Source organism: Glycine max, chromosome 10 (assembly GCF_000004515.6).
Source record: "Glycine max cultivar Williams 82 chromosome 10, Glycine_max_v4.0, whole genome shotgun sequence".
NCBI classification, from domain to species: domain Eukaryota; kingdom Viridiplantae; phylum Streptophyta; class Magnoliopsida; order Fabales; family Fabaceae; genus Glycine; species Glycine max.
The window spans coordinates 44,823,437-44,837,617 of NC_038246.2; the positions used below are offsets into that span (position 1 = coordinate 44,823,437).

Below are 14,181 nucleotides of genomic sequence, written 5' to 3' on the forward strand. Positions count from 1 at the left end.
TCATTCAATTTGGTTACTTAAAAAATGTTATTTATGTTATTTTGGTTTTTGAAATTTTTTGTCTATATAATAAAAATATTGTATTTAAGATTTTAATTTGCTAATAAGTTTATCCCATGGGAATTGTTAACTCGTTCACAAGTTTTTTTTTTTTTTTTTTCTGGACTGATTTGCATAAATAGAAAAATTATCCAGTATACTATAGTAGTATTTATCGGCTAAAGTGACAAGTAATTTGTGTTGCAACTGAACAATGTAGGATACGTGATAAAGATGGACATTCGTCTTACAGGGATTATTAGCCAGTAGTTAATTTAATTATTTTTTTTAATGTTAGATATCTTAAAAGTTGAGTTTTGGCCGGTTTATTAAATTTATTTGAAAAAAGTGTTCTTAATAAAAAAGTTGCTGATGATTTTCAAAATATCATATACAGTAAGTCTAAGCATCAAACTTTCAAATTGATTATTCGTTACAACAATAACATAATGTAACATTACAAAACACAACTTTCTAATTGTAGGCCTCGTAATGCGTTGTGTAACAAATCTTGTCATTTTCCACTTTTTCTACCATCAGAAAATCTCCATTGGATGCATTCCACTTTCAAGATCGCATACCAGGAATATCACACAAATAAGAGACTATCTTTCTACAATGATTTCCATAGGATGCATTCCACTGTCAAGATCACGTTCCAAGAATATCACACAAATCCAACAAAATCCAACATTTCATACAACTCTTTAGAACAAGAAGGACAAAGTAATGTTTCATCATCGATGAGGGCTAAGTTATTGGTTTAACACACTCCTTTCGACGTCATTCTTCATTGATTAGCATTGATTGAAAACTACACAATCATGAAATAGTTTATTAATTAGGAGGTGAGACTTGAAAAATTTTGTATTTTGTAATAAATACCAATAGTAAATAATAATGTATCAAATAATATATTTCAACATTTTTTTCTTATATTCATCATCGCTTGATGTATCAACCACACTGGTTATCGTGGGATAGCCTAGCATGCATACCTTGCACACCCGAGTGATGTGTCTCCTTGACAACTCTGTTTTTGACGATCATGTACTAATCTTTTAGTTATTCTCAGGAATATAAAAAAATTATCAATAATCTTAACAATTGATCAAACACAAATTTTTAAAACACTTAGAAATATGAATGTTATTCCCAAAGATAAAATTACATAACTTGAAATAAACTTCCAGTCGATCTAGCACAGTGTGGTTTGAGAGTGTTGTAGGAACTTACCATTAACACCCAAAAGCCTTGTCTCTTCAAAATGTTTTTTTGTTTTTATAAGAACTACCTAGTAAATGCTTCATCTCACATAGAGTTGTAAGTTTTTACATCCAGGAATACTTTACTTATTTGTACTTGAGTTTGTCTTTAATAACACACTTCAAACCAAACCATCATGTTAATATTATGCTTGATAAGGTCCAAGCACTAAAGATTACCTTGAACCCCACTGGTCAATTGCAAGAAAGCATAATCAATGATTTTATCATCTAAAGGTGATCAACATGATATCCCCACAAAAGCATATCATCATGAATGATAGAATGTAGAGATTTACACACTTTTTCAACAAGATTAGACAACCCACGTAACTAAGAGTAAGTCCAAATCTTAAGATGATATTAATCCTCTATTAATCCAATGTTGTCTCACATGCATTGCCACACTTCAGGTTGGTAGTCCTAAGGTGGATTTTCTAACTCACCTTAATTGCAACCTTTTCAGGGCCAATCTTAAGGGTGGTGTTTAATCCAATATCAACTGCAGGTATGTATTAAACAAAGATAATAAAATAAAGTTTATAAAACTTGAGCAATAATCACATTATAAGTAAAATTCTACATGATTGAGTTAAATCTTAAGTCTAAATTAAAAAAAAAATGAAAAGAGTATGATTAAATATGGGTCATAAAAAAGATATAAAGAAAGGAATAAAGAAATAAATGAAAAAATATGAACATATTCTAAGAGTAAATTATAGGTAACAAAAAAGATTATATTTTAAGTATGGAAAGTCCAAGGCATTTGGATTTAACCATGTTACTAAGATTGTTTAAACTTTTATTTAATGTCAATTAGATGTTTCCAATGCATTAGTATTCAATTATTATGCATTGTTGATATTATTTATCCCATATTTCTAGGTTGATGATTATCGAAAGCAACAATCGGGAAACACACAAAGAACTATCACACTTCTTAATAATTGATTGAAAGAAAATGTAATAATATCCTCTTCAGCCCTTAACTTTCACTGTCGTATAATTTCATCAAACAACTGTAATATTATAGTTAATCAATTAACTAACCAAGAATATATTGAGAGTAGTAGACTCACAACATATAATTCAAAAACAATAAAACAAACCCAATAAAAGGAAAAATACGAATTTTATTAAAATTGAGAAACATATAGTTCAACACAAAGATCCACCATAACACCTGTATTGATTTTAGTTATACATAGTTATGAACAGATAACACTAACATAAATCTATGGTAATGAAAGGAATTCCTTTCAAAAAAACAGATCTGGTACTATGGTTAACGGGACCATAAGCAGGATGCAGAGTCTAAACCCAACTCACATCAGATAAGAAGCGCAATAAGATGTACAACCACACTAGATGCTCCCATTGCCATCCGCATGAGTTACACAGACATAGCAAATATGTATGACAATAAACCGTATTAATTTGTGTGGACATACAATTCTGGATGACCATGCTAACTTTAGCATGATCATATTTAACTTTACCATGACATGTTCAATTTCAGCATGATTCATGAACACCAAATTTTAAAATGTCATTACTTTTTTATCTCTAATAATAATAATAATAATGGCTACCTAGACATCTCTAGACTCTAGTATATATCCAAATTAAGTTTCTTTTTATAGCATGATCAAATTACGTGTACTTTACCAATAAAGAACCCACACGTAAATTTCAATTTTATTAAGGCAATTAGTAACTGTGCTGAATTGTGTAATATGGAGAGTTTTGAGTCTTCACTAGGAGCTTTATCTGGGGTGTGGCTCCTTGTACGGGATATATGACATATTAAGGGAAGCTTCGGTGGAAAGGAAGCATTTTGCAGTACATACATGTCTTATATTTCCTATCGTGCTTGCCTTGGGATGGTTAGCCATATTTTTGGCTCTGTCTTTTCTTGTACATTCTGGACGACAATCTTGGACACTTATGTTGTGTTCCAATTTTGCTTTTCAAAAACAATAAAAGAAGTACATAAGAACCTACACGTAAATTTTTCTCATGATTTCCCGTCTTCAAGTTGCCAATCGATATATAGAACCAGTGAGATTGTTTCCTAACAAGTGCAGGAATAAGGCTTGACAATCACCTGACATGACTTCTAAGATGATGCACATATTATTGTTCAAAAATACATAGAGATAAAGTCACCGTATGTTGATTTAAGTGGAAGAGAATCGGATATTTTAAATATATAATTTTAAATTCAATCTAATATTTTATATAAAAGAGAAATTAATTTAGATCAATATAAATTATATTAACTTTTACACTATTTAATAATATTATATTAAATAATTTGATCTCAATTCATCAAAGAGAAAGGTCAGTCTCTTGAAAAATCAGACCTGCATGAAGATGACTTAATTTGAAAGGAGGCCCAGTCTTTACACTCTAACGCCGTTGGCCCAAGTTTTTGTTGTTGTATAAAGGTGCGTTGAGTACTAATCACATTTGGCACAAGTTTATGTTACTTAATTAAGTAGTCTAGAATTTAAATTCTAATTGATCTTTAATATAGAATAAATGTTGGAAGGAAATGTCTACCTGTATGCGTCCGAGGATTAGTCACCAACATGATTTATTCTAATAATTATTCTAATAATTACACTGTTTTATGGCCACAAATTTGGTTGTGCGTAAAGTGTGATTTGCTGCCTTGAGTTATTGGGAGGAGCCAAATTCCAATAATTATACTGTTTTATGGCAACAAATTTTGAGAATAGAAAAAAAAGCCAAAACTCTTAGAATAATTTGTACTTAACAAATTGATTTGGATGTATTTGGTTTGTATTTTCATTTTTTGTTTTTATTTTTTGAAAATTGTTTTCATTTTCAAAAAATTAGAATTCTGAAAACATGTTTGGTTTGACTTCTTGTTTTCTGTTTTCATGAAATAAAAATACTGAAAATTTATGATATATTGATTTCTTGTTTTTTTGTATTTTTAGATTTGTTTAAAATTACATTTTTTGTCACCGTAATTTCATTTTACCCGATGAGGTTTCTGTTCTCAACTGAAAAACACTGAAAACAAGAATTTATTATTTTTTATTTTCTGGTTATTTCCTGTTTTCATTTTTACTAAAAATGTTTTCAGAAATCCAAACAAACACATTTTCATCACCATTTTTTGTTTTCAGTGAAAATGAAAATAGAAAACAATCAAACCAAACACTCCCTTATTTTAGATAAGAGGGAATAAAACGTGGAAAAGGAGAAAAGAAAAAAGTTAAGTTAAAAATAAAGAAAAAAAATTGAAAATATTTTTTTTAAAACTTTGTTTCTTTCATTTTCTCTGTATTTTCTAGTTATGTAAAAAAATGTGTTTTTTTAACTCTCCACCCAAGCATAGGCTAAATAAAGTTTCTCAATTTAACTATGTTTGTTGTCAATACTGATATTCATGCATTCAATATGGCTTGTTTGGTACGCACCAGATCAAATTGAACCGTGTATCTGAGGACCAATTGGGCGTGTGGAGCCCTGCCCCAACTACACTTGAGAGTTGAGATAACATAACACAGTTCTATAGAGATTGAATAATAAATGTCTTGGACTTAATTATGCAACACCCCTTCATGATTCATTTTGTCAACACCACTGTTTGAAAAATAACTAGCATAGAAATCACTTGCTGTTATCAATCTCGAAAGGTTTAGGCTGCTAGCATTATTACATCAAATATCACATATTAAAGGCAGATATAGCATTATTCTGCTTATGTCTGCTGCAGTGTTATTATGTATATTGCATTTAAGGTATTGTTTGTTTGGACTCTTGTAGATCTTTATGATTTTCTCCTTTAAAAAATGTCTCAGTAAATTATGGGAAGTTCGTTAATTAGCCTTGATTCCTATTCGATGTTGGTCGGAACAAGTATGATCTCAAATACTTAGTGAAACCAAATTCCTGGTTATCAATTTTTTTAAAACTTTTACCTTTCTTTTTTAGTGTTTCAACAGCCAATAATTGTCTTTATAGTAGATGAATCTTGAATAAAATGGGTGAATTGGTTTAGCCTTTCATAACAGATGAATGAACCCCATTCTTAATATGTAGTGAAAAAATAAGTGTACCTTTGTGCAGCAGTTGAACTAAAACTCTCCCCAAAACAAAAACCTGCTCCAAGTCCACCCCACAAACCTCACCCAAAAGTCACACATCATTCTCATCTCTCTAATATCTGAAAACAGTTCTGATTTGCCAGCCAAAGCCAATGGATACAGAGGACTTCAGCTTCCCCAAAAATGGTGGCACTTGTGCATATAGCATTGATTCACCTCCTCTGTGGAATATATCACCAAAAGACCCTTCTAATCCAAATCAAGTCCCTAGAGAAGGAAGCAAAGCAGATGAAAAGGATTACTTTGAAGCAAAAGTGGTCTCTAAGGGCCACAAGAAGAGCTTTTCATGTGTCGAAGATCGAAAGAAAATAACAAGATTAACCGATGAAGCGGCTCCAATGGACTTGTTGTGGGAGGCTTTCAATGAGGACCTGTCTTCAGCAGTAAAGTTTTCTTCCTCTTCTTCAAGGGAGATGGTTGAATTCAGATGCGCTACTACAGCCTTAACAGTTGTCAAGACCAACAAGGCTCTTCTTCAAACAAAGAATAGGCCCGGTATGGTGGTGATTGTAAAAGTCTTAAAGAAGTTCTTTTCTCTCAACAATTCTCATGTAAAGTTATTTTGGCAATCAGACTAATGGCTTTTGGGCAAGATTGATTGTGATCCTTCTCTTTTTCAAGAACAGAATTGTTTGGTTAATTGGAAGTTTTAAACTGTTTTAATTCCATGAGGAGCCTAGTGGGCTAATGCTGTCTCTTCCAATGTAATGTTGTATATAAGAGTAAATATAAATCACGGAGAATCTTTCTTTGATTTAATATTATGAGTACCTTTTGATTAAGCAATTCTATGCTTTATATTCTATTATGGATTCTTTTGACATCTATTGCTTATAAGGTTAAAATATTTATGTAATTACAGCTTGTATGTGGAAATATGGTTCTTAAGGTTTGTGATAAATAAGATGAAGTAATTACTTATTTATATGTAGAAATTGCTTTCGATAAAGTGCTCCAAAAAGCTTATTCATTTATTGTCGGAAGAAATGGGCTCTGCTCCCAATTTGAAAGGTTAAACCTCCAAAATATGTTAGTGAGAATAGCATCTCAGAGTTGGACATCAACGATAAATGCTCCTTCAACCGACTTATCTACCTTCTCATGATAATTCAAAAGTGTCAAATCCCACTGATATATGTCAAACTATTCAACCCCTCACCATTATCTACACTTACCCTTCTCCACCCATATCTGATCCAATTTCAACTTCTCCACCATTTCGGGTCCCACTTCTCCCATACATTCACAGGTAACGATCCCAAACTCATCAATTCTTTCAAGGTCTAGCTTGCAAACAAGTTCTCTCTTAAAGATCTCGGGTCACCAAGTCACTTTCTTGGCATTGAATTCGTGATCTACTGCACAAACACAACATGCATGATGCAAAACCAGTTTCCACACCCTCTTGTTGGGTCCCTTCAATATCTAGCTCTAACTCGGCCTGATGTTGCTTATTGTGTTTCCAAGTTATCTCAATTTATGCTCCAACAATCGTTCATATGCAGGCAGCAAAACGCCTTCTCCGTCACTCAACATATCTTCACCTAAGGCCCTTCTGTGATTCTGATTAGGGAGGCGATTCTGCTGACATGAAATCAATTGCTGCATACACATTCATCTAGAAATTAATAAGACCTCAGCACTACTGTTTCTATACAAAGCACGTATATTTCTTTGTCGAGTTGGACACCTTATCAATATATTAAGATACTTCTTTCACATTTTTTCTTAGGTTAGTGATTGAAAAATTACCTTTTATTGATTTAAACAGTGAAGTAATCATTTTTACATAATTGATATACTTATATATAGTTTTGGGTATCCTTTGTGCCTTACACTCATAAATATATTTTCATTTTGCTGGTTTAAAAAAACACTTAAAAAATATAAAAGATTGGTTTAAAAAAATAAATTTATCATTAATTTAAATATTTTATTATATGCTAGTTTTTTTTATTTAGTTAAAAAATTTCTATTTGTGTGTATGTATTATGTTATGTCTTTTAGATCTTATATCGTGAGTTTAGGCCTAACTCAATTTAAAAAGCGCTAATTCCAGGAGTGAGGATTGTCCCTCATTTATATATTCTAATTTGATTTTATTTTTAGTTAATGTAAGACTTAAATTTTTTATAAAAATAACACTTTACTTTTGTCATCCACACTAGATAGACATGCAATTGGATTTGCAACTAATATATTTGAATCCACGATTTAAGGTCCAAGAAAAATATTTATTTATTTTATTTCTTATAAAATAATAAGTATTCAATAAATAAAAAAGTAAATATTTTTAATACTTTAAACATATAAAAAAATATTTTATATTTTCTTTATCTAATAAATAAGAAAATAATTAAAACTATAAAAAATTATATAATAGCACAAATAACAACACATTTATAGATAAATATTATAAAAAAGAATTGAAATTATTCTTAAGAATATATATATATATATATATATATATATATATATATATATATATATATATATATATATATGCGCATAAGAACTGCAGTATATGATTGTATTCACACAAAAAAAAGTATATGTTTTGGTCTTATTAATTTAAGGTGAAAATGAATAATGTGAACTTCGAATATTACCTCTCTTTTTCTAAAGAATATTACCTTTTTTTTAATAACAGAAAACTTGTGCATTACAAAGTATATTTGCAAATATTATGTCCAAATTTAAAAATATTATAATTTTATCATGATTTTTTTTAAAGCTATGTTACTATGATATTGATGTCTAATACTTTGCTTTTGCTCGTCACATTTAAGAAAATTCTTCAAAGGCCTTGAGTACATGGAATTATAAGATTGTTTTGATGATGGAAGAGATACAAGAATAAAGAAGACATGAGTTGAATCCATTGCACTAAAAAAAAAGAGTTAACAATTAATATTCATTAATGAAAAAATATTGAAGTTGAAATCTCTAATAAAATTGAAATAAGCTTGTTCTCCTTGATCCATACATTTTGTGATTGATTAATTTATATATATATATATATATAATACTTGATCCATACATTTTGTGGTTGACTAATTTCAAAAGAACTTGACCCTAAATTGGAAGGATGAAAAAGGAAAATCTGATATTTGACATTATTTGAATTTTGAAGACAAAGATGCGGTGTAATTAGACCACCTTAGGAATTTTTCTTTGTCCTTTTTATGTGGTGGTTATCCTTCCTTGCTTCATATTTGGCAGGCTAAGGCGCAAACTTTGCCATCTAGGCACGTACGACAGCCCTTCCTTTTTATGAAAAAGCAAAACAATTGCAGATTTGGTCACAAACAAGAAAAAAGAGAGAGAAAAAAAAAGGATGTTATCTTGTTTTGGCATCTGTATTATTGCCCCCCTCTCTGCCACCTTTTGTTGAATAATAATAAATGCGTGTTCCGGATTTTTTCATATTCTGTTTAGCGCCCAAAGCTTATAAAATTGTCGTGACACGAAAACTCAAAGAAAAAACAGTAAATATATTGTATAGCTGTATTGCATTACCAGCGTTTTCACACACGTCCATGGAAGACAATGGGAAGAGTCTAGATAGAGTAATGTAGTATTATTTCTATATCCGTATTCAGCCTTATATTTATATTTATTTGTGTGGATTGTAACTTTAATTTTATTTTCATATTTATTAGGTATCTATATATTTATATCTGCACTCGTAACTTGCACTTTTATTTTTATAAAAAATTAGCATATCAACAAAAAAAATATTACGATTAAATTAAAAATTCACATCCAAACATAATATTAAAAATATTTAAATATAACCTAAATTTTATATACGTAGTTTATTGACGGTTAAAAAACCAAAAATTATGATGATTAATTGATTAAGATCAATTTTTAACTACACGCTCACTCACTAATAAGAAAATAAAGAAAAAAACATCAAATAAAATATGATTTTTTTTAAAATTTGAGGCATAAAAAATTATATTATAGGTAAATCCATATGATACTTTGTGTAGTACTACGAAAATAGTGGTAATTTAAGATTAAACCTAATTTAATCTACAATATTTTTTAAATGTATTGATCCATAACTCACTTAAAGGCATGATATTTATTTGTGCATCAATAAAAGCTTAGGTTTCCTAGCAATTCTCATATATATATATATATATATCTTAAATAAACTAATAAGTACCGGATGGACAGGTTGGGTACTATAATATTTCATACCCGCACCATCCCCATTCAATTTTTATGAGTAAATACTCACCCTCGATCCATCCTTAATAGACATATAATTATCTTATCCATTTGTAGATATTTTTATAAATATCCATAGAATTCAGATATATATTGTATAGGGCCAGCTTAAGGCCCAAACAGTCTAAACAGGGGCTTTAGACCCCAAAAAAAAGGTCTAATATATCTCAAAAAAATTTATTATAAAATTATATTTAAAAATAAATTTTAATTAAAATATTATAAGTAACTGTTAATTTTTTTATTGATACCATTTTTCACCAAAAAAAATGTTAAATAAAATTAATTACAACAATTTAATCAATAATTTTGTATCATAAAAAACCCAAAAAATTAATTTTAAATAAAATAATAATAATTTTAATAAATTATTTTATAAATAAATAAAAAATCTCATTTTTAAATTTATTTTGAATCTCCCTTAAGCACTCCTGCCAAACATTTATATCCATGTCCTCTGCATGCCAACCCATGAAAAAAACGTGGGAACATATCCACAGAACCCCAAGAACGAGAATATTGGTACTAATATCAGCTATCTTCATGGTAACAACAGAGGGAATTAATCCACACGATCAAGCAGCAACAACTTGATACAAATTTACTTTAGATTAATAAACAAAGCTAGCTGGCTAGTTCAAAAACTGCCTTGTATGAAGCCAACAAAACTACCAATAAGATGTTTCTATCCTTTGCAGCTTAACTTTTTTTAAAAAAAAAAAAAAAACGTTGAATTTCAGCTTGGACTATTTTCAATTAACATTGTTGTTCCTTTAGTTGGGCACTTGGGCAGCAATCACCTAATTACATGTATGTATACTAGTCACCAAAAGTTAAGTGTTCTCATGCCCCAAGCACTAGTCACCACCTCATGCTTCTGAGATAATATATCTGCCTATTTGTATGGTTATATTATATTTTATTAAGTCTGTTTATGTAATTTCAGTTAGAAATTGATGCTTTTATTATTTTAATTTTTTTTCTTTTTCCGCCTTAATACGGTTGGAAGCTTATTTTGTGTCATGATTGTTTTCATATATCAATTCATTAAATGGAAGCAAATAATGTTGGGGTAGATAGAAGAAGCATTGTACCCCCCTCTTATTTAATCACCTAATCCCTAAAAAGAACTTGTTGTTGCTGTTTAACCTGACCCATAGAATCAAGGAAATTAGAATCACAAATCAAGCAGCAATACCTTTCTTTCTCCCAAGTTAATAGGGCTGTTTTGTTGAATGGATGCCGCCTCTGCTCCACAGGGGACAGCTATTTTTTATTTTATAATTATTTTAACCTCTTCCCTGAAAGAAAAACATGGTACATAAATCAAAGACGCATAGCAATATTCAAATTAAACACAGAAAGAAAACCTAAGACAAGCCGCAATCAATAAAGCATCAAACCTAATGTCCTTCTTCTAGTCAAACACAATATACATGTTTTTTCTCGGTTATGCTTTAGTATTCTATCATTCTGAGAGTATATAGGTTTTAAAGTGATACGACGACTAGGACATAGTATTAGCGCCCAAGGGAATCATAAGAGGCTATACAGGAACATTAAATGTTATTGAGAAATAATAGTCTTTATTATTTTCGTTTTGTACACTTTTTTATTAGATGAAATTTATATAAGTTTCACAAAAAATGTAAGTCTTATATTTCATTAATGGATCTCTTTTTTAAACTAACAAGACTACACAAATTTAATATACTCACATTGTTTTATCTAGCTCCTTTTTCATTTCTTTTTATTTTTCATCTCATCTCCCGCTCTATTTTTTTTCTTTTTCTTTTCATTTATATATTTCTCTCTTCTGATACCCGTTATTCCATATCCAATCTTGAGAAATTGAGATGTCAAAAAATCATTTTTGTTGGGCTAATATATCTATTTGGTAAAAAAAAATCAATTTATCTGTCAAAGAACATTAATAATAATTAAGTCTAGTCTCTTTTTATTCATTGTTGATTACATGAAATTAATAACATAGAGAGTCCTTGACTTGGTTACTAGCTAGTTATTCCAACACCGCACACAGAAAACCAATCAAATAAGATTAAAATGAAAAAATCATAAGGAGTGGGTAAAGCCCCCCACTAGGACTATCCACCAAATTAAGTTGCATAACATCTTAGGTAAACTGTGCCTATAAAAAGGACACACTGGAGAGCAACTAAGCAAACAAACACATCATTGATCAAAACAAAAAAAAGATCATCAAAATTAAAAGAAACAAGCATGGGGGATTCCAATGTCACCAAGAATCACCTGTTTGCAACTTCTCCTCAACAAACTGAGGATGATGCTTGCCTATCTGCAATGCTGCTTTGCACTAATCTAGTGTACCCTGCAGTACTGAATGCTGCTATTGAGTTAAACTTGTTTGAGATCATAGCTAAGGCAACACCAGCTGGTACTTTTATATCATCCCATGAAATTGCTTCTAAGCTCCCAACACAACACCCTGACTTGCCTAATAGGCTTGACCGCATGCTGCGTTTGCTTGCTAGTTATTCTGTTCTTACTACTTCCACTCGCACCACACAACATGCAGCCTCTGAGACAGTTTATGGACTCTCACAAGTTGGACAATACTTTGTTCCAAATGGAAGTAGTGGCTATTTGGCTTCATTCACAGCATTTGTCTGTTATCCACCACTCTTACAAGTTTGGTAAGTGATTTTAATTCCTATACATGCATATATCATATATATATTTGACAAATTTAATCATAATTGTCTTTGGTAAATTTTAAAATGAAAATTAATACCTAAACTTTTAATAAGAAAGATTACGGACAGTAAGTTTGAAAGTTTAAATTATGATTGATTGATCGTGTGGATCAGATCAATTCGTATGAGGTTGTTTCAGTATAATTAATGATCTTAAGTACATACAATAAGTATCCACATGAACAAGACTGCTTCCCATAAACATAATAGATATCGTGGTCTAAAAAAAAGTTCTTTTTTTGGGGAAAAAAGTTAAAGACTAAAATACACATTTTTTTTTGTAAATTTCATATATTTAGTCCATATGACCCAAAATTTAGGTTCTAATTTACATTTTTTCCAAAAAAAGAAGGAAAGAATCTTACTTTGCTCCACTGTTCAACTTCTTTTCAGGTTGAACTTCAAGGAAGCAGTGGTTGATGCAGACATTGACTTGTTCAAGAAACTTCATGGAGTAACAAAGTACCAGTACATGGAAAAGGATCCAAAAATGAACCAAATTTTTAACAAGTCAATGGCCGACGTGTGTGCAACAGAGATGACCAGAATACTTGAAATATACACTGGGTTTGAGGGAATATCAACATTGGTTGACGTAGGAGGTGGAAATGGACAAAATCTAAAAATGATATTGTCCAAATACCCTTTAATTAAAGGAATTAATTTTGATTTGCCCCAGGTGATTGAAAATGCACCACCCCTTCCAGGTAGCCTATTATATAGTAGTGTTTTATTTTCATCACAAATATTAAATGATATAAACATACTTCTAATTTCAGCTTTAAACTTTGTCAAATACTAATCAGCAAATAACCAAATTGTGTAGGGATTGAGCATGTTGGAGGAGATATGTTTGTAAGAGTTCCACAGGGGGATGCCATAATACTAAAGGTTAGTACACATATAGTAAACACCCATATTTCTATATGATCATCACTTAATACTTGATAATTGATATATTAATCTAATTATTTAATTGTTAAGGTGGTAAGTGGTAACTCTTTTTCTGTCCTTGATGATATTTTTGTAGGCTGTATGCCACAATTGGTTAGATGAAAAGTGCTTAGAATTTTTAAGCAATTGTCACAAAGCATTGTCTCCAAATGGGAAGGTGATTGTGGTGGAGTTCATATTGCCAGAAGAACCAGAACCAACTGAAGCATCTCGACTTGTTTCCACTCTTGACAACCTCATGTTTATCACTGTTGGTGGAAGGGAAAGAACTCAGAAACAATATGAGAATTTGTGCAAGCTCTCTGGATTTTCAAAATTTCAAGTTGCTTGTCGTGCCTTCTCTAGTCTGGGAGTGATGGAATTTTACAAATAGCTTAGAATTTTAAGATAGAAGTATTAAGAGCAAAGTAACAATAAAGACCTTCATGTGAGGTCAAGTTTACCACCTTGTTGTACTTTCTACTTAGATGTGATGTAAACGTTCATATGTAAGCTATTATCGTGATAACCAAAGCTTATACCTATCTATTATCTATTTGGACCTCTCTCTTTCCACATCTATCTATCTATGTATGTAATTGATTAATAAGGGCAAAAATAAACTATTTATTTACCTTAAATTTTAATTATGCATTATACATTTAGTTATAATTCATTTTAAAACGTAATAAAATCCCCAAGTGAAAAAATCAAATAAAGATTTTTCATAGCCTTGATGTATGAAAATGTAATTTTTTTAAAAATGAATAAAGAATGACTCATATTTAAGATAAATTAAAGGTACGAATTTATTTTGTTTGT

At 30.3% G+C, this 14,181-nt stretch overlaps 2 protein-coding genes and 1 long non-coding RNA gene across 3 annotated transcripts; 2 read left to right on the forward strand and 1 right to left on the reverse strand.

Annotated features, from left to right (window-relative positions):
* The first annotated feature begins 4,895 nt into the window (after window positions 1–4,895).
* Window positions 4,896–6,208, forward strand: LOC100786996 (uncharacterized). Its single transcript, XM_006589391.4, has one exon. It carries the CDS (start codon window positions 5,542–5,544, stop codon window positions 6,025–6,027), a length of 486 nt encoding a protein of 161 aa, XP_006589454.1. The 5' UTR covers window positions 4,896–5,541; the 3' UTR covers window positions 6,028–6,208.
* A 4,493-nt stretch (window positions 6,209–10,701) lies between these two features.
* On the reverse strand, window positions 10,702–12,099 carry LOC121172902 (uncharacterized). The gene is made up of 2 exons (XR_005886709.1): window positions 11,963–12,099; window positions 10,702–10,992 (listed from the first exon to the last, which is right to left on the reverse strand). It is a non-coding gene; the product is annotated as an uncharacterized lncRNA (long non-coding RNA).
* Window positions 11,821–13,904, forward strand: LOC100787536 (isoliquiritigenin 2'-O-methyltransferase). Its single transcript, XM_003536335.5, has 4 exons — window positions 11,821–12,366; window positions 12,820–13,133; window positions 13,253–13,317; window positions 13,457–13,904. Exons 1-4 carry the CDS (start codon window positions 11,933–11,935, stop codon window positions 13,751–13,753), a joined length of 1,110 nt encoding a protein of 369 aa, XP_003536383.1. The 5' UTR covers window positions 11,821–11,932; the 3' UTR covers window positions 13,754–13,904.
* Window positions 13,905–14,181: the final 277 nt, after the last annotated feature.